We start from the raw sequence: 26,171 nt of genomic DNA, 5'->3' as shown, positions 1-26,171 counted from the left end.
CAAGCACCAATGACCACTATCCCCTGTAAGGAGAAGCAATTTTTTATTAAGTAAGTATTGTCATCAAGACCATTGCATAGATGAGGAACGGAAGGCTCAGAGACATGAATTCTGGTCTGGTATAAAAACCACCACCACCAAGAACATGACAAACAACTAGAATTTTACCTTGTTTTAGATTTAGAAAAAGCATTTTCTCTTAAGCTCTGTAAATGAGAGAAAATAATCAGTCTATTTCCTGGAAGTCCAAAAATTACCTTAAGCTTTTGTAGCAGGTGAACTCAGGACTGGACTTGAAGGATGAGGAACATGCTAATGAATATTTACATCTAATGCCATTAGCCATAGATACCATTTGGAGACCATCACTACCTCTTACATTTCCCATGTAGTATGACTTCAAGCGGTGACCTCAAAATAGATCAACAACTCTGACATACATACAAAATTCAGAGATAGGTAGTTATACTTCAGACTGGACAAGGTCTTGTAGAAAAACAATTTGATAAAGTCCTTATATCTTTATATTGACTATGAGGAAACAGAGAGGTTCTACAAATTTGACTTTACTGGAGATTAAGGTTTTTTGTTTAGTATGCCAGTAGTAAATATTCTGTATTTCTCAGTTTTCTGATTAGCAGAGGGATTAAAAAAGCAATTTAATCTAGGGCAACTGAGTAAACAATGTATTTTATTTTATTTTTTAAAAGATTATTTATTTATTTATTTATGTGTGTGTGTGAGAGAGAGAGAGCACAAGCAGGAGGGGCGGAGGGAGAGAGAATCTCAAGCAGACTCCGTGCTGAGCACAGAGCCTGACGTGGGGCTTGATCTCACCATCCTGAGATCATGACCTGAGCCGAAACCAAGAGTTGGATGCTTAACTGACTATGCCATCCAGGTGCCTCAATAAATAATGTATTTTAGATTTAAATGTTTGCTCCATGTTTTCCCCAAATTGAAGCTTATTTTATTCTTGAAAACATATTCAAATTTCTGATTTCATGTTTTCCTTTGAAGAGTTATATCCATCTGGATTGTCTAGGGAATATCACAGTGACGATCCTAAATCTCAGTGGCTTGAAACAACAAGGTCATAATTTTCACTCAGCTACGTACATCATCATGGGATACTTGGCTCCTCTTGAGCCTCATTCATAGACCCAGGCCAAGAGAATTTCCATCTCTATACTTCTATGATTGCAGAAGTAGGGAGAAAAGAATTGCCTTTTATTACTTCTATAGGAAAGTGAGACATGTCATTTTCCCTCACATTTCATTGTCCAATGAAAGTCACATGTCCATGACTGACTCCAAAGAGCTCAGAGCAGTGCGCTCCTACCATTTGATCAAAAGGCAGCCATCCAGAAAATACTTGTGAAATCACTGCTGACCACTAGAAGAGGTGTCTTATTATTCGTATTTCCTATCAAGGTCACAAAAGTAGTATGTGGCAGAGGGCAATTATGAACCTAAGTTAACCGCTAAGACTTATGTGTCTTACATAATATTATGCTATAGTGTAAGAGTATGTAAAAATAAGAAAATTGCCCTCTAACTTAAATTCAGCCTACTAAAAGTAAGTGAGCCCACCAAACACTGTTTCTCCTAAGGGACAAAACAAGTATGTTTGCTTTTGTGAAGGACTAAAAAGTAAGGTCTTGGAAGGAATGAGAGTGAGGGGGATAGAAAGAGGATAAATGGATAGGGGATAGAAGAGGTATTTAAATGAATTGCCAAAAAATATTGCCCTTTGTCACATATAGGTCCCTGCTCCAGCATTATTTTAGAATATTGATAAGAAAAGCTGTTTGTTTTTTTCCCCTCTGTAGGAGAATATCAACATTGATGAAGCCTCCAGATGCCTGGTGAAACATATACTTGCAAACGAGTGTGACCTAATGGAGTCCATTGAGCCGGACATCGTGAAGCCCCATCTCACGTCGCCCAAGATTGTCAGCTGCTCCAGCTGTGCCAAATCCTAGTAGGCTTCTTTGCTGGCATCTGACAGAAATAATCCCATTATCTCATGTCTCAATTCTTACCAATTTGAGTAAATGTCAGGATAGGGATACATGTGTGGCAAGCCAAAGATCTATGCTGGTACCTTTCCTTTAAGAGAGAAAAATAGCAAATGTTCTTTTTTATGTTTTTCCCAGCATCAGCACAGTGTTTACAGGCTTGTTAAATATTTAGTCTGTTACAAAATTCTGTCTTGTAGCCAACCACAGTTCTGCAGGGCCAGCATTGGCCCTGTTACTTGCTTCTTGAAATCAGCCAAGGCCTCAGGTCTTAAAGAGAAAGGGGAGAGGAGCAGACTAGCTGTCAAGTTAAGCCCTGGCTTTCACTTTGCTCCCTGGTGCCTTTGTCCAGATTTCAATACATTCTTTGCTGGGCTGACAGGCCTATTAAGTAGAAACAGTTTTTTCTCCAGAGATGACGTCCATTTTCAATAGACCGAAGAGTCATCTCCTGATTTAGCCCTTCAGAGTCATGTACACAGGTTTCCTGTGTTTTTGTGGCTTTTATTGTCACTCCCCATGCCCTAAATGTTGGCTTAACTGAAATCTATGAAAAGACCTGCCTCCCTATGTGCCTTTCTATTAGCTTTCTCTGACTCAAGCTGTGGGACTCTTCTGTTCATGTAATATATATTATATATATTTCCACAAGTGGAAAATAAAACATTAAAAGATGTTGTTTCCCTATTTCTGAAAAGGCTGTGTCTTAGTATTATGATTTTTTCTTTGACTGTGTATCCATGGTTCTCAAGACCCATTTCTAAAATTTTGTTTCAGAAAGGGGATGAGAAACATACACTTAAAGGAACTTCTGGGCACTATTATACTGAGATGAGTCTGTCTATTGTTCATATCAGCATTTAGGCCAAGCAGTGTATCTATATTTTCTTGGTTAAACAGAAGGATATATTATCATATCTCCTGGTCAAGAAAGTACCACACCCATTGACATGCAAAGAAATGACTAAAATATGCATGGTAATATTTTGGTTTACACAATGGTTATGGTGCTGAGATGCTGTGGGTAGCTACTACTTTTTAATGGCATTGAATGGCAGCATTGAGGGGCGCCTGGGTGGCTCAGTCGTTAAGTGCCTGCCTTTGGCTCAGGTCGTGATCCCAGGGTCCTGTGATAAGCCCCACATCGGGCTCCCTGCTCCGTGGGAAGCCTGCTTCTCCCTCTCCCTCTGTTGCTCCCCCTGCTTGTGTTCCCTCTCTCGCTGTCTCTCTCACTGTCAAATAAATAAAAAAATAAAAAATCTTTAAAAAGAAAAAAAAAGTCCCCAGTGGGAATAAGCCCCTGGTTCTCACAGGGGAAACCTTCCATCTGACTCATCCTGTACGGGCTTCCTTTTCTTTTTTCCTCACTTCCTCTACTGGTCCTTCCTGGGTTCACATCCCAAATAAACTACTTTCACTCAAATCCTTGTTTCAGGGTCTTATGGGGGAGCCCAAACCCAGCCTAATTTAGCTGGGACAAAGATGGCCTAAGAAGCAGATTCTCAACACCAGCATCTTGAACTGAATCATTCAGCACCCAAGTGGTAGCAAGGACCCCCTTGCTGGTAAACAATGAGGTGGAACTAATCCCTAGCAAACTGTAGCACCATAATTACTAAGACTGTCATCAGGTGGATTGGGATAGAATATAGATGGAAAGAAAGTCTATTGCTCTTGTGTTCAAAAGACATGAGATTGTAGAGTCAGTTAACTTCCAGAAACTCTGCAGGAGGAAACCTTGTAGGCTTGAGTCAGCTAACACTCATCTCAGGATGGGTGTTGTGTAAAAGCTTGAAGACCTCCAAACAACAATCAAAATGATCTTCCTTTCCTTCAGCTACAGGATAGAGAGGATGGCTGCTGAAAATCAGGCCTAAGATTTGATTTTAATAGAAACAGACTTTTAAAGGAGACTGACTTCACGGAGCTAGCAAGTCTCCTCCACTAAAATCAGAATTCTTGCAGGAAAGGAGTCAGACACTGCAATATAGAAGGAGATATTTGGATAGATGCTCTTAGGAGTCTTGACCCCAAAGATTCTTCTGAAACTGTGGTCCAGAAAAATAGGCCCTTACCCTTTCCTAGGGGAGAACAGCTACTTGCCACATCAATGCTCCACCTGAGTAGGATGTTTTATAAGGTGATGCTTTTCCTTCTCAAGTTCTGCCCTCATTGCTTTTAGACAAATAACTAAGATCAAGTCTCAGTATGAACTGAGTAGAAAAGTATCAAAGTTGTGTACTGCAGGATGAAATGGATTATTAATCAAATGAACTACAGAGCCTGGCTAATAAGTACTGGTAGGAATCTGGAGAATGTTCCTGATTTGGTCTTGAGATGCAATCAGGGAGGACAGAATGTAGCACCAGATGATAGATAATCTATTTCTATGAGAGCACTCTTTAATGAGTTAATTTTTAACATTCTGGCAAGTGAACTTGGAGATGATCCGAGTGTGCTACTAGAATAGCTCTTTGAAGCTTGGAAACAATGTTGGCCTAGAATAAATGATGTGGAGATGCCAGAACTACCTTGGCAAAGTATTAAAGGAGAGTTCCAAGGTCTCAGAGAGGTGGGCATATTATAATGTATTTATTTTGTGATGTCAGAGAATCTACCAGCTGATTATGTTCCTCAGGAAAGCCCAAAGACACTCCCTTCATGAATACAATAAGAAGTGTCCCCACAAAGGGATACCAGCATCAATGAGAAGCTCCGTGGTGGCTCTTCTCTGTACCAGATTTGAGATTGTAAGTATGCTGTGTTTCACTGGGAATGACACCAACATGGTTAGTGACATGAAGTTAGTAGATTTAGTGCTGGGTCCTGGAGAGCTACCATCAAAGCTGTGAATGGGAGTGAAGCCTCCTACTCTCACCTTAAATAACCAATGTAAGAAAGCGAGCTTTCCCTCATTACAACTCCAGGTTCTGCCGTGTCAGAGGTCTTGATAATTCTACCAGGAGACACTGTAAAGATTGGGCTAAATCTATAGCTTCAGCTGCTGCCTGATTATTTTTGCCTCCTCGTGCCTACAGGCCTGTTGTTGGAGAAGGTGTTACAACACAGGCAGGGCTAATTCATCCTGATTACCAAGAGGATAGGGTTGCTGCTAAATAATGAATGGGGAGGGATGAGCCTGGAAATCATGGGACTCATTGGGGTGCTTCTTGATGCTTCCATGCCTAGTGAGAACTGACAGCAATTGCGGTGATAACATCTTGATGAGGACATATAACCAGGGACTCATACTCTCAGGAATAAAACTGAGTTATTGCCCCACACAGGACCCTAGCCTAGGAGTGGGTTGGTCAGGGGAATGGAAGTGGTAAAGGAGGGAAATGCTGAGTATTAATTATCATCTCAGGAATCCTAACTACAGCAGTGGAGATTGTAGCTTGTCCTACCAAGCCTTTGTTATAAGTTCTCTATTTCTCTCGCACGCGCGGAATTATGACCAAACTTCCCTAAAAAATCAGTGAAAGGACAGACTGAACTTAACATGCGGCATAAGTGAATCTGAGATGCAAGGCATGGACTTGGTAGACAATAGAGAGGAAATGCCCATGCCCCTCAGCACGTGGCTTCCAATTGTAATCCCCTGCAACTCTACCAGAGAGCATTCTCCAGATGCATGGGGTGTATTTGTCTTGCATGCTGGACAGACCAGAGTGCCACAGAGTTAGCACCTCCAGGAGCAGTCTCATCTGAGGCTGACAAACAGAGAGGTAAGGCCTTAAGAGTCCTCCCCTCCTCAGGTGAGATAAATCTGAGGTTTACTCTATGAGCTCTCAGAGGTCCCCACTGGGATTGAGGCAAAGTTTCACACAGTGGTGACTTGCTCATTATCACAACATTTTTGTTTTCCTTTCCTGTCCTTCTTCTCTACTCCTCTGCCAGTGGTTCCAAGGATCATCTCCCAATTAAGAGATTCTCATTTTTAAAAACATTTTATTTATTTATTTATTTGAGAGAGAGAGAGTGCAAGCAGAGGGAGGGAGAGGGACAAGCAGACTCCACACTGACCACAGAGCCCAACGCGGGGCTGGATCTCACCTCCCTGAGATCATGACCTGAGCTGAAATCAAGAGTCGGTTGCTTAACTGACTGAGCCACCCAGGTGCCCCAATGGTTTTTCATTTTTTTTTTAAAGATTTTATTTATTTGCGAGAGAGAGAATGAGAGAGCATGAGAGGGAGGAGGGTCAGAGGGAGAAGCAGACTCCCTGCTGAGCAGGGAGCCCGATGTGGGACTCGATCCCGGGACTCCAGGATCATGACCTGAGCGGAAGGCAGTCGCTTAACCAACTGAGCCACCCAGGCGCCCCAAGGGTTTTTCATTTTTGATTGAGTTTCAACTGCTAATAGTTCTTAAAACATCAGATCATCCAGGCAGAAATTTTCATTACCATGGAATCTCTCACTGTTTTTCTTTCTAAACATCCACTGAAATGTGGTGTCTAGAATATGCATGGTAAGATTAGAACTGCCTTCTAACCCTAATCCACCACAGAATATTGTTATTTACAGTCTTCGAAATGAGAATACATTGATTTGATTCCCTTACTCCCTCAACAAATATTTATTGAACAATGACTATATTCCCAGCACTCGGTTAGGCACTTCTCTGGAGATATAAATGACTAAGTCCTGGTCTCAGATCTTTTATTTTTATTTTTATTTTTTTCTGCAAGAGGATCCTATAGTATTTAAAATATCTAATGCTTCACAATTTTGCATGTCATTCCCGCACAGACACTGTGCTAATCTTCTCTGTATCGTTTCAATTTTAGTATATGGGCTGCTGAGGTGAGCACCGTGTTCTCAGATCTTAAGGTAGGAACTCAAATATGTAAACAATTTACCAGGTATCAAGAGAGAAGTCAAATGTCCAAACCCAGATATCTCTTCTAAAAACATAAGTTGTTTTTAAATGCAGGGACTGCAGCTCCAATTATGTTTAAGGAAATAGAATATATGTGTCTACAATTCTCTTCCTAAAACACCAGATCTAGCCATACTAGACTATTTTGTTCAGCTAGCGTTTCCTGCTGTTTACAATATTCTTTGCCCTTTTTTGGCCTGGAAATCCTACCCATTCTTCAAGGATTGGCATAATGGCACAGCCTTGTAGCCTTGTAGGTCTCTATAAGTAATTCAAATCTCTTTCCACACTTGCTTAGCTCTTGACTATCATCACTCACATGCTGCATTATAGTGATATATATACTGTTATTTATAGAATACATACTATGGGACAGTCACTGATACGTGAGCTTTCCTTTATTATGTCATTTAATCCCCATGACATGGAATTACTCATCTCCTCATTTTATATATGTAGAAATTGAAGGACAGAGATACTGAGCCACTTGCCAAAACTCACACAGCTACAGACTGAAAAGGCAAGGATTCCAACCCCGGGAGCATAATCACAATGTCCCTGCTCTTAACTGTGACGCTAAACTGTCTCCTCTTAGATTTCTGGTGGGGGCAATGTTCTGAATACTGAGCACAATAGTCAGCCCAGGAAATGCCAGTAGAGCTTACCATATGCCAGACACTACTAAGCACCTCTCTTACGTACTGGGAGAGGTGATGTCCTCTTGTGATAATACATGAAAAACACTTAGCATAGCGCCTAAACCATATCACATAATTGATACATGTGGTTATTATGATACTATTCTGTCTGCTTAGTTATTTATTAAATCCAAGTAGTGGGAATAAAGCTGTCATATAAAAATGGCAGATATTTTTGGAAGTATCAAAATTAGGACAATAACAAATCTATAGAGATAGAAAGGAGATTTGTGGTTGCCCAAGCTTAAGGGGATTAGGTGTGACTGCTAAAGGGTATAGGTTTTCTCTTATGGGTGGTGGTAATGATCTAAAATTGATTGTGGTGGGGCGCCTGGGTGGCTCAGTCGTTAAGTGTCTGCCTTCAGCTCAGGTCATGGTCCCAGAGTCCTGGTATCGAGCCCCACATCGGGCTCCCTGCTCGGCAGGAAGCCTGCTTCTCCCTCTCCCACTCCTCCCATTGTGTTGCCTCTCTCACTGTGTCTCTCTCTGTCAAATAAATAAAATCTTTTAAAAAATAAAATTGGTTGTGGTGATCCTCGCACAACATTATGAATTTATGAAAATCCATTGAATGGTATACTTTAAATGGGTGAAATGTATGATATGCAAATAAATAATAAAGTCGCTGTAAGAAAAAACTAGGGCCGTAGGAAAAAGCGGTGTGGGTTATCGTTTCCCCCAGTGCATTATCTTGACCCTCCATGGAGAATTGTCTTGCTGTTAGTCCCCGGAGAAGGAATCTCACGAGGTGGCCTTTACCACTGCTGGCATCTGCCAGGGTAGTCTTCACTTCTGAATTCATGACTTGCTCTCTGATGCTGGAACTAGGGTTATACCTGGATTTGGATTCAGCTGCATCTGAGCTGTTTGGGTATGAAAATATCCTTTGTTTTCTGGGCTCCCCAGGCACAGAATATTCCCCAATATTAGAAAGGAGTGTAAGAAATCCCAGCAAAAAAGTCAGAGGGGCTGATGGACTAAGGTAACTCTCAAAGATGAGGACAAAATATGTCTGGGAAGTATATACACACCATCTCACTTGATCAGGCTGAAAATTTCTATTTCAACAAACCAACTTATTTTATTCAATTGTATTGATTTTTGGAATATCAATCCCCAGGCCCAGGCCTTAGTATATTCCTAAGTGCAATGTACTCCTTGAAACTGTAATTAATGGTAGACATAAGACTCTGGAATTCAAATTTCCAACTGTCCCAGATTATGCTTTCTATTAGAACAAAATGTTCTTACAAAAGGGCTTAAAGAAAGCTTATGGAAGTGTTTTTTTTCTAAATGTGAAATATCAAAGCATTCTATTACTTCTAATACAATACACTGTTTTCTGTTTTTTTTCTTGGGCTGCACTTTTAAAAAGTTACTTTACACCAGATGTATAACATCAGTCAATTTGTATTCCCTGAACTGAATCAAACAGCTATCAAGTGACTGCTCTGAACAAGTTGCTGCAATTGGTGTGTTTAAGTAGATCCCATGTCAAAGTCTCTACTACAATGCATAGTGCTTACTCTATGTTAGTTTCTTTCCTTTCTCTGTGATAGTTGTTGTCATGGAAACATGAGGACTAAAAGTCATGGGTCCCTGCTCTTTTAGTTTTGCTATTTCCTTGGGGAGATGGGGATGGGTTAACAAGACAAGCAAAAGATATGGTTATGGATCAAAAAAAGGTTGTTTCTGTCTCTACTACATGACAGTCTTCATTTTTATTTTATTATTATAATAAATGTTAATAATTATGTATTGCTCAGGTCTTATATCTTTTCCAAACAAAATGCCATTTCATCACCATGATCTCCCTATGGGGGTGGCGGGTGATTTCACGATTTATGGATAAGAATATGGGATGACAGAGAACAATGGCCACATATATCAGATGATTCTGGATGGGATTTTTAGTCAATGTATCTGCCCTTTTGGCCACAGTGGGCTAATCAGAGTACCTCATTCTTCCTTGCTAAAGTGACAGATCTAGGGGTGTGCTAGTGATTCAACTAAACCACTCAAAGTTCTCTCTTGAGCCTTCCCCTCCAAAGCTTTAAGAAAGGGGACCATGGGAAATGGTCATAATTTTCTTACACCACAGGACGTGTGACAGTTAGGTGAGCACATGCCAATATGGATGAAGAGTCAAGAATGAGAGAAAGGAGAGCAGGAAGAAATGAAAACCTGATCTGAGTCCCTTAGCCCAGCTGTGCCTGAATCCTGGCTTAACCTTTAACTTGCATGATGCAATAAATTCCTCTTTGGTTTCTCTGTTCAGGGCAGATTGAGTTAATTTTCTGCCACTTGTAACTCAGACGCCCCCAACTAATATGGCCACATGGTCATTAAAAGTGGAGCTAGTGATGTTGTGCATCTTTTATGTGTCTGTTCGCCATCTGTATGTCCTCTTTAGAAAAAGTCCATTCAGGTCCTCTGCTGTTTTTTAATTTGGATTATTTGTGTGGCTTTTGTGAGCTCATTTGTGTAAGTTCTTTATATATTTTGGGTATCAACCCCTTTTGTATATAACATTTGCAAATATCTTTTCACATTCAGTAGGCTGCCTTTTTGTTTTGTTGATGGCTTCCTTCGCTGTGCAAAAGCTTTTTATTTTGATGTAGTCCCAATAGTTTAATTTTTCTTTTGTTTCCCAGAGGAAACAAATCGAAAAATGTTTCTATGGCTGATGACAAAGAAATGACTGCCTATGTTTCCTTCTAGGAATTGTATGGTTTCAGGTCTCTAACTTAGGTCTTTAATCAATTTTGAGTTTATTTTTGGGTATGGTGTAAGGAAGTGGTCCAGTTTCATTCTTTTGCATGTAGCTGTCCAGTTTTCCCAACATCATTTGTTGAAGAGACTTTTTTCCGTTGTATATTTTTGCTTCCTTTGTTGTGGATTCACTGACCATATAATCATGGATTTATTTCTGGACTCTCTATTCTATTTCAATGATCTATGTGTCTATTTTTGTGCCAGTAATATATTGTTTTGATTACTACAGCTTTGTAGTATATCTTGAAATCTGAGATTGTGATACCTCCAGCTTTGTTTTTCTTTCTTAAGATTGGTTTGGCTATTCATCAATAATTGTCAGGGAAATGCAAGTTAAAACCACAACAAGATGTCACTTTACACATCTCAAAATGGCTAAAATAAAAAACACAAGAAACAACAAGTGTTGGCAAGGTCGTAGAGAACAAGGAATCCTCATGCACTATTGGTAGGAATGCAAACTGGCATAGCCACTATGGGAAACAACATGGAATTTCCTCAAAAAATAAAAAAAAAGAATTACCAATTGAGTGCAGTAATTCCACTACTGGGTATTTACCCAAAGAAAATGAAAGCACCAATTTAAAAAAGATATGTACTGTATGGTGACTAACATAACATAATAAGATAAAATAAAATTAAAAAAATAAATAACAAAAATAACAAAAATAACAAAAAAAATATGTGCACCTCTATGTTTATTGCAGCACTACAATAGCCAAATTATGGAAGCAACCCAACTGTCCATCGGTAGATGAATGGGTAGAAAAGATGCAGTGTGTATATATACACACACACCCACACACAATGGAATATATTCAGCCACAAAAAAGAATGAAATCTTACCATTTGCAATGACAAGGATGGAATTAGTATAATGCTAAGTGAAATAAGTCAGAGAAAGACAAATACCATATGATCTTACTCGTATGTGGATTTAATAAACAAAATAAATGAACAAAGAAAGGAAAAGAGGAGACAAAGAAACAAACAAACCAGACTCTTAAATCCAGAGAACAAAGCAGTGGTTGCCAGAGTGGAGGTGGGTGGCGCGGGGGATGGTGAAATAGAAGACATTAAGAGTTTACTTATCATGATGAGCACTGAGAAATGTACAGAATTGTTAAATCATACTGTATACCTGCAACTAATATAACACTATATGTTAATTATATTTGAAAAAAAAAAGGGGGAGTTAAGACTTGTACCCAATGTGTCTGTGTACATGGTCCTCCTAGTCCATGTTCTTGACCATAATGTTTATTTACAATAACAGCTCCCACTTAAATGGAAGACTCTTATAGGCATTGGAAGCTTTACTTCAAATAGTCTTCTAATAGGGAAATATGTAAAGACATAGTTGATGGAAGAACAGGTGCTTTATGCTAATAATAACTAAACAGTCAGTATCCCCAAAATAAATAGATAAATAGTGACAAGTTGGTTACAGAATAAAAATAAATCACATAAATACTTTTGGGGACTAGATGACGTGAAATTACTGTAGAGGAAGTTCTAATAGATACATCATATCACATGTTGTATTTAAATTAACATTTAAAAATTAATATAAAATGCTTTAACCAGATGGTGTTTGCCTATAAAAATCAGGAGGTAATTATTCTTAAAAGTCCATAAAGTATGTTGCAGGAATCTCTCTTTCAGAGAGAGAGGGAGAATATTGAGTGGGATCAAAGAAGAATGGAAAATAAAAGACTTGTGAAAACGTAATGTGGGGTCATAGAATCTCCCAAAAGAAGCATAAGAAGGAATTTGATAAGTGCCTTAAATGCTGATTAATTTTAACAGAAGTGATATTCAACTATAATCTTTGGTAAAAGAAACAAAATGAGAGAACAAAACTTAAGCTACATTTAGAAATGCTTTATTTAGACATAAGTACACAAAGATCTACAGTGAGGCTATGGGGGATACAGTCACTTGAATATGACAAGAGAAGGAATAATGCTCAATCACAGGTACTGAAAAATCCTCATAGTGAATTATTATTTAAAATACCATTAATTTGGTACTGACTTTGTGCCCGAGATGTGCATACGCTACTTAATCTCCATAGCAACAGAGATATTTAGAGACTCCTAATCAGAGAGATATTTAGAGACTCTCCAAAGGTCACACAGTTAGCAAGTGACAGAGCCAGTCCTCAAACTCAAGACAAGCTTACTCAAAAGACTTTATTTTCAATATGCCTCCATGGGACCATATTTTATATGACTATAGGTTTAGATGGCACTGATTTTTAAGATGTATATTTTGTGGATATATCAGTTAAGTTTCAGTAGAGAAACAGACAGGGAACATTTAACATAAGGAATTATTAACGAATAAAAGCAAATTAATTATGAAGAGAGTTAGAAGGCACTCTGCAGGAATAGCAGGTGTAGGGAAAAGCCACCACTTCTGTGGCTGAAGGAGAGCATCCAAAGAAGGAAAACGCTTGGCAGAGCCTGCCCACTTCCCACCTCTTGCCCGAGGCTGACATCCAGACCTTGTTACAGAAGGTATTGCTGAGGTCCCTTGAATGGTGGAGGAATTCACTTGGTGCCTCATGCCTTGGCTGATGAGCAGAAAACCACTTGCTGGGAAGTTGCTTGATGGTGAGCTGCTGAAAGTCACTGGAGGGTGTGCACCAGTAGGTCTCCATCATTGCCAGGGCCTCTGGCAAGAAACCTGTCGGCTGGTAGGAAGGTGACCTCTGGCAGCACCGGTTCCAGGAAAACAGTCCCCTCCTTCCTAAAGTATTCCTCTAGCACCCTGCACTGGCAAAGCCATCACACTGTGCCTGCTGGCACAGGAGAAATGTTTGTAGTGTCCAGCTGTAGAATCAAAATGGCAGGAAAGGAGGGTGGATTTGGAACACAGAGGCAATAAGCTGATACCTGGCCAAGTGTATTAATCAGGATAAGTCATGATAACAGGGATGTTAATATAATTTAAACAGAATTCCCACCTGGGTCCATTTTAAGTTCTCTTTCTCCCTCCCTCCTTTTGATTTTGGAATGTCACACAAAGACTAAGACTCAAGAAGAGGTAATGGATTTTGTGAAAATTGAAAAACAAAAGAATATGACAAGGAAAGGTATTTCCTTGAGCTCTAGAGCGTAAACATCACTGAATATTTAATAACAAACCAGGCTTGATTTTAATCCCAGAGTCTTTTTCATAATTTTATTGCATTAAAAATATATTACATATAATCTGTTTGCATAAGAGAAAATCGCATTGACAATTCTTATTCTATTGAGATTGTGTTTGATATTTTTATATCAGTTATAATTCTATTTGTGTTTTAATAATTATTAAAACAAATAGAAATTGTTCAAGAGCTTTATTTGAAATAAAACAAACATATAGAAAAGCATTTCCATTTTCATTGGTCCATTGTATGCTCAATTCAGAATAAAAATGATTTAGGATAGAATTAGCTTATCTAAAAATAATTTTTTTAAAGTTTTTATTTAAATTCCAATTAGTTAACACAGTGTTATATTAGTTTCAGGTGTACAATATCCTGCTTCAACACTTTCATACATCAGCTGGGGCTCATCACAGCAAGTGCCCTCCTTAATCCCCATCACCTATTTCACCCATCCCCCCACCTAAATTCCCTCCAGTAACTATCAGTTTGTTTTCCAGAGTTGAGTCTGTTTCTTGGTTTGTCTCTCTCTTTTTCCTTTGCTCATTTGTTTTGTTTCTTAAATTCCACATACGAGTGAAATCATATGGTAGTTGTCTTTCTCTGACTGACTTATTTTGCTTAGCATAATACTCTCTAGCTCCACCCTTGTTGTGGCAATGGCAAGCTTTCATTTCTTTTTATAGCTGAGTAATATTCCATTGTATATATACACCACACCTTCTTTATTTATTCATCAATCAGTGGACACTTGGGCTTTTTCCATAAGTGGTGATTATAGATATTGCTACTATAAACATTGGGGTGCATGTAATCCCTTTGAATTAGTATTTTTGTATTCTTTGGATAAATCCCTAGTAGTGTTGATTGCTGGATCATTAGGTAGTTCTATTTTTACCTTTTTGAGAAACCTCCGTGTTATTTTCCACAGTGGCTGTACCAGTTTGCATTCCCACCAAAAGTGCAACAGAGTTCCCCTTTCACCACATCCTCACCAACATTTGTTGTTTCTTGTGTTGTTGATTTTAGACAGAAAAGAATTGTTTTCTTAAAAATATTTTTAGTATTATGCCTATTAAGAAGACCAAAATGAAGATGGACTATTTTAAAATATTTTAACTCCTGTATTTATGTCTACGATCCATTTTTATTTAATTTTTGAGTGTTATATGAGGAAGAGGTCTAACTTCATTCTTTTGCACAATGACCATCTACCACTTGGATACATTAATGGAGCTAATGGAGCAAACCCAAGCTCCAGTGATCCTCCATCCCTTCAGAGATGGAGAAGTCTCCTCTAAGTAGGAGGAGATAGTCTTCAGCACAGGGAGTAAAAGAGACTTCCTGGGCAAGGGGTAGAGGGAGAGAGAGAGAATCTCAAGCAGACTCTGTGCTTAAGAGCTCAATCTCACCACCCTGAGATCACTACCTGAGCCGAAACCAAGAGTCGGATGTTTAACGGGCTGAGCCACCCAGGCACCCCTGGCCCAATTTTTAATTGTGTTGTTTGTATTCTAACTTTGGAGTTGTAAGAATTCTTTAAATATTCTGAATACAAGTCCTTTAACACTTTTATAGATTGCAAGTATTTTCTCCTAATATGTGGCTTGCATTTTCACATTATTTTTAGTGTTCTTAGAAAAGCAAAAGTTTTAAATTTAGTTGAAGAGTAATGTATTACTTTTTTCTTTTGTTTCATATATTTTGTGTTCTAAGGAATATTTGCATAACCCAAGTTCATAAAGATTTTCTTCTATGTCTACTCAATCTTAGCTTTAATTTTTAGATCTATGATCTATTTCAGGATGATTTTCAGATATGAGGCAAAAGTGGAGAGAAAGCAAAGTGAATTTGTGACAAAAAAAACTTTTGTGGGTGCCTGGGTGACTCAGTTGGTTAAAACATCTGCCTTCAACTCAAAACATGATCCCAGAGTCCCAGGATCAAACCCTGTATTGGGCTCCCTGCTCAGCAGGGAGTCTGCTTTTCCCTCTCACCCTCACCCTGCTCATGCTCTTGCACATGCTCTCTCTCTCTCAAATGAATAAAGAAAAAAATATTAAAAAAACCACTTTTTCTACAATAGACAATTAAAACATTCTAAAAGGGGTGCCTGGGTGGCTCAGTCCATTAAGCGGCTGCCTTTGGCTCAGGTCATGATCCTGGGGTCTTGGGATCGAGCCCCACATCCGACTCCCTGCTCAGTGGAGAGCCTGTTTCTCCCTCTCCATCTGCCTGCCACTCTGCCTACTTGTGCTCTTTCTCTCTCTCTCTCTGTCAAATAAATAAATAAAATCTTTTAAAAAAATTCTACAATATGTAGTGCTGTACATAAGTGATGGAAACCCTGCTGTGCTGCCTGAGGAGATGGAAGGGGTCTGGTGGGGAAGGAGTGCAATGGAATCCCTCTACCAGTGCCCTTACATACATGAATATTCATAGCAGTCTTATTTGTAATAGCCAGAACCTGTAATCAACCTGGATGTCCTTTGGAGGAGTGTTTAACCAATCTGTGGTATGGCCATACCATGAAATACTATTCAGCAATGAGAACAAACTACTGAGACACACAACAACTTGGATGAATCTTCACGGAATATGCTGAGTGAAAAAATCAATCACAATAGATCATATACTGTATGATTTCAATTACATAACTTTCTTAAATGACAAAATTTTAAAAATGGAGGACAGATTAGTGATTGCCAGGGGTTAGGGGGAAGAGGGGGTAGGAATGATTTTAAGAGGGCAAGAGTAGTGATCTTTGTGGTATTGGAACTGTTCAGTATCTTAACGGATGATGGATACACAAACCTATATAGGTGATGAAATTGTATTGAATTTAACACACACACACACACACACATACAAATAAAATGGGAATCTAAATGAGATTAATGAACCATATCTATGTTATTGTGCTGGTTGTGATATTATTCTATAGTTTTGCAAATTGTTACCATTGTTTGAAACTGAGCAAATTTTACAAGGGATCACTACATAATATATCTAACAACTGTATGTGAATCTATAATTATCTCAGTAAAAATGTCAATTAAAAAGTAAGAAAAATTGAGCCAAGGATTTTAACATGCTTTTATTTAACCAAAAATACACATATGTCATATAAAAATCCATGTAAAGATAGTTAACATCACTAGTTTTAGGAAAAGCTAATTAAAAGCCATGAATGTGTTAGGATATGGAGCAACTGGAGCTCTCATTTATTGCTGGCTGAAATGCAAAATGGTACAGCTACTTTGGAAAACAGTTCAGTAGATTTTTTAAATAAAAGTTAAACATAGAGCTGTCATATGAACCAGATATCTTACTGCTAAGTATTTACCCAAAATGAATGAAAACATATCTAGACAAAAAATTGTACATAAATGTTCATAGCATAGAATACCCAAATGTGAAATAACTCAATTATCTACTGATGAATTGATAAACAAAACAGACTATATCTATAGGATGGAATACAATTAAACAATATAAAAAATGAATGAATTATTGATAAATGCATTAACTTGGATTGAAAAATCATTATGTTAAATGAAAAAAAGCCAGACACAAAAGACTGTAACAATTTTATTTATAAGACATTTTAGAAAATACAAAACTATATTGACTTAAATCAAATTAATGCTTACCAAAATTATGGAAAGAACCTAAATGTCCATCGACTCATGAATGGATAAAGAAGATGTGGTGTGTGTGTGTGTGTGTGTGTGTATATATATACACACACACATATATATAAAATAGAATATTACTCAACCATCAAAAAGAATGAAATCTTGCCATTTGCAACATTGTGGATGGAGCTAGAGTATATTATTACACTGAGCAAAATAAGTCAAAGAAAGATAAACACCATATGATTTCACTCATGTGGAATTTAAGAAATAAAACAGAAGAATATAGGGGAAAGGGGAAAAAAGAGGGAGACATACCATGAGACACTCAACTATAGAGAACAAACTGAGGGTTGCTGGAGGGGAGGTACATGGGGGGATGGGCTACATGGGTGATGAGTATTAAGAGGGCACTTGTGATCAGCACTGGGCATTATATGTAAGTGATGAATCACTAAATTCTACTCCTGAAACCAATATTACACTATATGTTAACTAACTAGAATTTAAATAAAAACTTAAACAAAAATGCTAACTCATTCCAAGAAAAAAATCAATGTAATAATGCACCATTAGAATAAAATAATGATATATTTTAATATTATCATATTGATAAAGACTAAGAAGGCAGTAGAGAAAAGATAAAATCCTGCTGAGATGAACTTGTACAAATGATTTGCTGCTTTACAGGATTATGTATGTATGCCTCTGTGTATACATATATAAAAGAATACTAAATGGCTACCTATCTGACAGGTATAAAAAAGAATATGATTTTATTTTATTTTTTTTAAAGATTTTATTTATTTGACAGAGAGAGACACAGTGAGAGGGGGAACACAAGCAGGGGGAGTGGGAGAGGGAGATGCAGGCTTCCCGCTGAGCAGGGACCCCGACGCAGGCCTCTATCCCAGGATCCCGGGATAATGACCCGAGCAGACGCCTAATGACTGAGCCACCCAGGCGCCCCATGAATATGATTTTAAGGCGAAAAATAAAATATCAGGCAAAGGAGATGCACACTAAAACAGAAAAATAAAAAAAGATTAGTGGTTATCAGAGGCCAGGATTTACTAAAAAGAGACATGGGTACGTTGGGGTCATTGGAGATGTTGTATATTCGGATTATGGTAGTGGTTACATAACCATATATGTATTTGTCAAAAAGTATTGGGCTGTACACCCAAAATGAGTGAAATATATTTTATGTAAATTATACCTCAACTTAAAACATCTTAAGGAAAACCATGGGCAGATTTTCCTATAATTAAAATGGGGATTTCTGACCTATGTCTTATTGTCTCAGTTTGCTTTAAATCTCAGAATTAGAAGGAATCTTAGACATAGATACTGGGTCACCCTCTTATTTTCAACAGGATGAAATTGAGGTTTAGAGAAAAAGTCTTTCCCAAGTCTTCACAGTTGGTTAATAAGAAGCTTGGACTAGAAGCCACTCCCCTGAATTTCTAATGTGTGTTCTAAGGTTCTTCATTATACAGTAGTCTCCTCTGAGGATACTGACCATGCTTTATCAATCTTTTTTCTTGAATTCTCAGCTGCCCTTTCTACCTATAGTCACCCAGCTTGGGCCTTTTGTATATGGCACTTAGTGCTGTGTATATTGTTGATTTAATTTCAGAGCCTGAGAGAGGCTAGGAGAAGGGACACTACAAGGGAAAAATGATAGAGCATTATCATTCATTATGCATCTAGTACCTCAATTTTACTGCATACAGATGAAAAAAGGAAGGGTATCTTAACAGTTCCATTTTTTAAATTTCAATTTAATGCAATCAATTAATTTCAGATGTTTTGGATGTTATATATTTTAATTCTACAATTTGCATTTGATGGTCTTTTATAAGATCAATTTTTAGCTAACTGTTTAATCTCTTTGTCATCCCCCCAACCTTAGTCCTATTAATCATAAAGTCCCCATTACCTAACCAGCAGCTGAATGACTTGGTCTGTTTTTGCTATCTGTTTTAATTTTCTATTTTTTTTTTTTTTTGGTTATGCAGTCTCTACTTTGTTGGTCTTATTAATTTTTTAAAAAGTTTGATTGTCTGTTAAAAAATAGACTTTGGGGCACCTGGGTGGCTCAGTTGGTTAAGCATCTGCCTTAAGCTCAGGTCATGATCTAAGGTCCTGGGATGGAGCCCTATATTGGGGCTCCAAGCAGGGAGCCCGTTTATCCCTCTGCCCCTCCCCTGCTCATGCTCTCTCTCTCTCAAATAAACAAATAAAATCTTTTAAAAAATATAGACTTCAGATGATATCTTTCACCCTTTTCTTTGTAGGTAGGGACAGTGGAGGCCTGAATCCAATCATGGGCAGTTCTGAGTAAGGCTGAGGTGCAGCCCTATCAGGGGTGAGCTTATCTTGGTTCTGCTTATCCCCCTTTCAATAGGGAGCCTAACACACTAATATATTCCTTGCTCTTCCTCATGGGTGCAGAAATGTGCTCTTTGATTCCTGAGACTCCCAAACCTGCTCAGCCCTTGAAAGGTTTTTCACTTGAGTTTAACACCCTGCCCCAAATAGCCTAAGGATTCAGCACAAGTCCCAAGGGGAAAGCTGGAAGCGGCTTTGAAGCCCGGTCAAGTTTCTTCCAAATACTCCGCCAGGTTTTCTGCACCCACCACACATTCAAAGCCCAAATTGTCAGACTCCTGTCCAGGCAAGAACTGGCAAATGCCCCTAGGATAAAGGAAGTGGAGAAGATCAGGCCCCATTATGAGGCTCCTCCTTTCTGGAATTTCAATTGCTTCAAGTTCTGGCTGCATCTGAACCTTTCAGCTACTTTCTAACATATTTTCTAAATATTATAGGGTTTTTTTTCTAGTTTCTCTTGTCAGGAGCACTGACCCACCATTAGCTAGTCTACCGTACCTGAAATGCAAATCTAACCCAGTAAAGTAAATGTCAGTAGGTAAAATGTCTACAATTTAAGTACTTTAAATAAACTGAAGGAAAACTAAGCCTGGGGATGCAGGATTTAGAAGATACATCTAGTGACTTCATTTTGTCAAAAATTAATATTTTATTTTGTCTATATTAACAATAATATTACCATTTTTGTTGAGATTTATTATACGCCAAGTAGTGCTCCTAGAACTTTATTTATATACATCATCTCTTTTAATCCTTGCAGCAATGCCGAGATGTGGGCCAACTATTCCCATTTATAAATGAGGTTATTGAGACAGAGAGGTCACACAGCTAGTGAGAGGGAAAGTAGAGATTTGAGACTGAATTTTCTTTCTCTCAACCACTAAACCAAACTAGCTCACATGAGAACCATTTTACAATGAACTGCCTGTTGCATGATTCACAGTTTACTCTCCCAATGATGGAGTAAACTTCCTTAGACTCATTCCCATGTTGTAGTATAAAATCAGCTCTTGAATTGGAAGAAAGGGAAAAAATTCCAGAGGTTTTAGTCCTCAGGGCCTTTGCATTAATTGGTCACATTGACTAAAAGATCCATTATGAAATTTAACACATATGCCTCTAGTGAGGAGCTGTTGATCCCATTTTCCTGGAATTCATTCATCAAAGATGGGCAGTTTCAGGAAGAAGGGTTCTGCACATTGATTACCCAATGGAGGATTCTAGTTCACAGGGCCCTGTGTTTCCATTAGAAAGTACTGTGGGTGAATTCTTAGGGTTTCCTGAACCTCTTGTAGTAGGAGATCAGTGCAACAGAAACATCTGTGGAACAGCCTCTCAGAAGTGAATGGGGCCAATTCTTTTAGCACGTTGGCTGGGAATGATGTGTCTCAAACAGACTGGCCATCAGATGTGGGAATAAAACATATTTTGAATTACCTTATGGTTATATGCTTAAACCAGGGTTTTGGACAACACTCTGTCCCCTACACACACACACACACACACACACACACACACACACACACACACGGTGGCATTAGATAAACTCAGAGGGATGGGGATGACAAATGCTGATTTTACTGAAAAGACTTGGAAGACTAAGAAATTAGGATTCTGTTAAAAGATGGATTAAGATTTGGTAGAGAACGTATGTTCAAAATGGAAAATTAAAAGTTACTTTTTTTTTGACACCTGAATTTACAGCCTATATAAATTATATTGCTAAACTACTAGCTAGATGGTAGTTTAGATAGACTTAAGCATAGAGTCCTTTTAGGATGCAAGAAAAGCTGTTCTGATGCGCAACTTAAGCAAGGCTATGAAAGAGAGGAGCCGGTCCTCTGAATAAGAACAGACAGGATATTCCAGGGAAAGAGATGGGTATTTAATCCTATGAAAGTCTATGAGGTAAGTATAGTCCCATTTTGTGAGAAATTAGTCTCAAATAAATTAGGCAATTTGCCCAAGGTCTCAGAGCTACTAAATGTTTGAACCAACTATCAATTCTGGGTATTTGTAAATTTAGATTAAAGATGTTGTCTTTTTACAACACCCTCCTGCTTCTCTAGCCATGAATTCAAGTGGGTGGACCTCTCTAAGCTGCAGCTATGGAAAAGACATTAGTAAATGTCTTGTTTTATAAGATTATTATTAGATACTCTTTTTCTATAAAGCTTTAAAGCTTTTGTAGGTAATTCTCCCCTCTCCCAACCATAACTCTGAAAATCTCTCCAATGAGGAGATAACTATGTACAGGTCTCATAGCACTCCATGTTGGTATCTAAAGCCTCTCCTCCCCCTGACATGAGCACTACCTTAATTGTTGGCCCAAGGGATGGCCTCTTTCAAGTTGTAACATGAGGTCTCTGTTAATCAGCGTAACATAACTTTTCTTTCCCACAAACTGACCCTTGAGAAAATCCAATCAGTAAATTGTATTGGCCCCATAATCTGTGTTGAACAAATTTCATTAGTACTGCTGCCGCCAAAATGAATTCACCTTGGTTAGAAACCAGCTCTACCATTGAAAATGATTGTCTCTTCCCCTTGTGAAATCCACAAACTTGGTTAAGGCTCACTTTTTTTCAAGTTTTTATTTTAAATCCAGTTAGTTAACATAGAGTATTTTATTCAGGTGTATGATACAGTGATTTAACATTCTATATATCATCCTGTGTTCAATCATGCAAGTGCACTCCTTAATCCCCATCACATATTTCACCCATCCCCCACCCACCTCCCTTCAGGTAACCATCAGTTTGTTCTCTATAATTAAGAGTCTGTTTCTTGGTTGTCTCTCTCTCTTCTTTTTCTTTTCTCCCTTTGATTGTTTTGTTTCTTAAATTCTACATATGAGTGAAATCATATAGTATTTGTCTTTCTCTGACTTCACTTAAGATTGTACTCAATAACTCTATCCATGTCATTGCAAATGGCAAGATTTCATTGTTTCTTATGGCTGAATAATATTCCATTATAGATATATACCACGTCTTCTTTATCCATTAATAAATCAATTGACACTTGGGCTGCTTTGATGTCTTGGCTATTGTAAATAATGGCTATACACATATGGGTGCATGTATCCCTTTGAATTAATATTTTTGTATTCTTTGGGTAAATACCCAGTAGTGCAGTTGCTGGATCATATGGTAGTTCTATTTTTAACTTTTTGAGGAGCCTCTGTACTGTCTTCCACAATGGCTGCACCAGTTTCCATTCCCACCAATAGTGCAAGAGGGTTCCCTTTTCTCCACATCCTCGCCAAAACCTGTTGTTTCTTGTGTTGTTGATTTTAGCCATTCTGACACGTGTGAGGTGATATCACATTGTAGTTTTGATTTGCATTTACCTGATGATAAGCAATGATGAGCATCTTTTCATATGTCTGTTGGCCATCTAGATGTCTTCTTTGGAGAAATGTTTGTTCATTTCTCTGCCCATTTTTAAACTGGATTATTTGTTTTTTGGGTTGAGTTGTATAAGTTCTTTATATATTTTGGATTACTAACCCTTTATTGGATGTGTCATTTGCAAGTATCTTCTCTCATTCCGTAGGTTGCCTTTTAGTTTTGTTGATTGATTCCTTTGCTGTGCAGAAGCTTTTTATTTTAATGTAGTCCCAATAGTTTATTTTTCTTTCCCTTGATTCAGGGTAACTATCTAGAAAAATTTGCTACAGCCAATGTCAGAGAAGTTACTACCTGTTATATCTTCTAGGATTTTTATAGTTACAGGTCTCAAATTTAGGTCTTTAATTCATTTTGAATTAATTTTTTGTATGGTATAAGAAAGTGGTCCAGTTTCATTCTTTTGCATGTTAGTGTCCAGTTTTTCCAACACCATTTGTTGAAGAGACTTTTTCCATTCTATATTCATTCCTCCTTTAAGAAGATTAACTGACCATATAACTGTAGGTTTATTTCTGGGTTTTCTGTTCTACTGATCTGTGCATCTATTTTTGTGCCAGTACCGTACTGTTTTGATTACTACAGCTTTGTAATATAACTTGAAGTCTGGAATTGTGATGTCTCCAGCTTTGCTTTTCTTTTTCAAGATTGCTTTGGCTATTTGGGGTCTTTTGTGGTTCCATACAAATTTTAGGATTGTTTGTTCTAGTTCTGTGAAAAATGCTGTTAGTATTTAATAGGGATTACATTAAATATGTAGATTGCTTTAGGTAGTATAAACATTTTAACAGTGTTTGTTCTCCCAATCCATGAGCATGGAATGTCTTTCTACCTTTTTGTGTCGTCTTAGTTTTGTTCATCAGTATTTCATAGTTGTCAGAGTACAGGTCTTTTACCTCTTTGGTTAGGTTTTTTCCTTGGTATCTTACGGTTTTTGGTGCAATTGTAAATGGGCTCGATTCCTTGATTTTTCTTTCTATTGCTTCATTATTGCTGTATAGAAATGCAACAGATTTCTGTACATTGATTTTGTATCCTATAATTCTACTGAATTTATTTATCATTTCTACCAGTTTTGGGGTGGAGGTCTTATGGTTTTCTATATAGAGTATCATGTTGGCTGCAAATAGTTTAAGTTTTACTTTTTCCTTACCAATTTGGATGCCTTCTATTTCTTATTGTTGTCTGACTGCTGTGGCTATGACTTCCACTACCATGTTGAATAAAAGTGGTGAGAGTGGACATCCTTGTCTTTTTCCTGATCTTAGGGAAAAATCTCTCAGTTTATCCACATTACAGATGATGTTAGCTATGGGGTTTTCATATATGACCTTTATTATGTTGTTATGTTCCCTCTAAAACTACTTTGTTGAGGGTTTTTATCATGAATGGATGTTGTACTTTGTCAAATGCTTTTTCTGCATCTATTGAAATGATCATATCATTTTTATCCTTTCTCTTATTGATGTGATGTATCACTTTGATTGATTTGTGAATATTGAATCACACTTGCAACTTGGGAATAAATCCCACTTGATCATGGTGAATGATTTTTTTTAAATGTATTGTTGGACTTGGTTTGCCTAGTATTTTATCGAGGATTTTTTCATCAATGTTCATCAGAAATATTGGCCTGTAGTTCTCTTTTCTTTGTGGTGCCTTTATCTGCTTTTGGAATCAGGGTAATGATGGCCTCATAGAATGAAGTTGGGGGGCACCTCAGTGGCTCAGTCAGTTAAATAGCAACTCTTGATTTTGGCTCAGGTCATGCATGATCCCAGTGTACTGGAATCGAGCCCTGCATTGGGCTCTGTGCTCAGGGAAGAGTCTGCTTGAGGATTCTCTCTCTCCCTCTCTTTCTGCCCTTCCATCCAGTCTCTCTTTCTGTCTAAAATAATAAATAAGTCTTTTAAAAAAATTAATATGGAAATTTTCCTTCCTTTTCTATTTTTTTGAAAATTTGAGAAGAATGGGAATTAACTCTTCTTTAACCATTTGGTAGAATTTGCCTGTGAAGCCATCTGCTCCTGGACTTTTATTTGATGGGAGTTTTTTGATTACAGGTTCAATTTCTTTGGTGGTAATTGGTATGTTCAAATTTTCTATTTCTTCCTGTTTCAGTTTTTATAGATCATATGTTTCTAGGAATTTATCCATTAATTCTAGGTTGTCCAATTGTTACCATATAGTTTTTCATAATGTTCTCTTATAATTATTTGTAGTTCTATGGTGTTGGTTGTTATTTTTTTCTTGCTCATTTGTGATTTTATTTATTTAGGTCCTTTCTCTTTTCTCTTTGATAAGTCTGGTGAGGCGCTTATCAATTGTATTGAATGTTTTCAAAGAACCAGGTCCTGGTTTCATGTATCTGTTCTATTGCTTTTTTTTTTAGTTTCTATATTATTTATTTTGGCTCCAATCTTTATTATTTTTTTCCTTCTGCTGTTTTCAGGTCTTGTTTGTTTTTCTTTTTCTTTAGGTGTAAGGTTAGGTTGTTTATTTGAAATTTTTCTTGCTTCTTGAGGCAGACCTGTATTGCTATAAACTTCCCTCTTAGAGGAGTTTTTGCTGCATCCCAAAGGTTTTGCACAGTTGTGTTTTCATTTTCATTTGTTTCCATGTAATTTTTTTATTTTTGATTTCTTCTTTGATTTCCTGGTTGACTCATTTATTGTTTAGTAGCATGTTATTTAACCTTCATGCATTTGTGGTCTTTCCAGAGTTTTTCTTGTGGTTTACTTCTAGTTTCATAATTTTGTGGTAAAAAAAAATGCATGGTATGACTTCGATCTTAAATTTGTTGAGGCTTGTTTTGTGGCCTAATATATGATCTATTCTGGAGAATGTTCCATGTGGACTTGAAAAGAATGTGTATTTTGCTGTTTTAGGATAGAAAATTCTGAATTTATATGTTAAATTCATCTGGTCCAGTGTGTCATTCAAAGCCATTGTTTCTTTGTTGATTTCTGTTTAGATGATCTGTTCATTGATATAAGTGGGGTGTTAAAGTCCCTTACTATTAGTGCATTATTATTGATTAGTTCCTTTATATTTGTTATTAATTGTTTTATGTATTTGGGTGCTTCCTTGTTGGGTGTATAAATAGTTACAATTGTTAAATCTTCTTGTTGGATCAACCTCTTTATTATATAGTGACCCTCTTTGTCTCTTGTTACAGTTTTTGTTTTAAAATC

General features: G+C 37.6%; 1 protein-coding gene and 1 non-coding gene across 2 annotated transcripts in view; one reads left to right on the top strand and one right to left on the bottom strand.

Annotated features, from left to right (window-relative positions):
- Positions 1-2,705, top strand: part of RAB38 (RAB38, member RAS oncogene family) — a 69,181-nt gene extending 66,476 nt beyond the window's left edge. The window contains exon 3 of the mRNA XM_021691818.1: positions 1,833-2,705. Within this exon, the coding sequence (XP_021547493.1) occupies positions 1,833-1,985 (153 nt within the window). The 3' untranslated portion in view covers positions 1,986-2,705. The remainder of the gene's footprint in view (positions 1-1,832) is intronic.
- Positions 2,706-6,730: 4,025 nt separating this feature from the next.
- On the bottom strand, positions 6,731-6,837 carry LOC123326264. The gene has a single exon (XR_006540971.1). It is a non-coding gene; the product is annotated as a U6 spliceosomal RNA (small nuclear RNA).
- Between the last annotated feature and the right edge of the window lie 19,334 nt (positions 6,838-26,171).

The sequence above is a fragment of the Neomonachus schauinslandi genome, chromosome 11, assembly GCF_002201575.2.
Source record: "Neomonachus schauinslandi chromosome 11, ASM220157v2, whole genome shotgun sequence".
NCBI lineage: Eukaryota > Metazoa > Chordata > Mammalia > Carnivora > Phocidae > Neomonachus > Neomonachus schauinslandi.
Note: the sequence above shows the minus strand (reverse complement) of the source record. Positions and strands in the feature narration are given on the sequence as shown.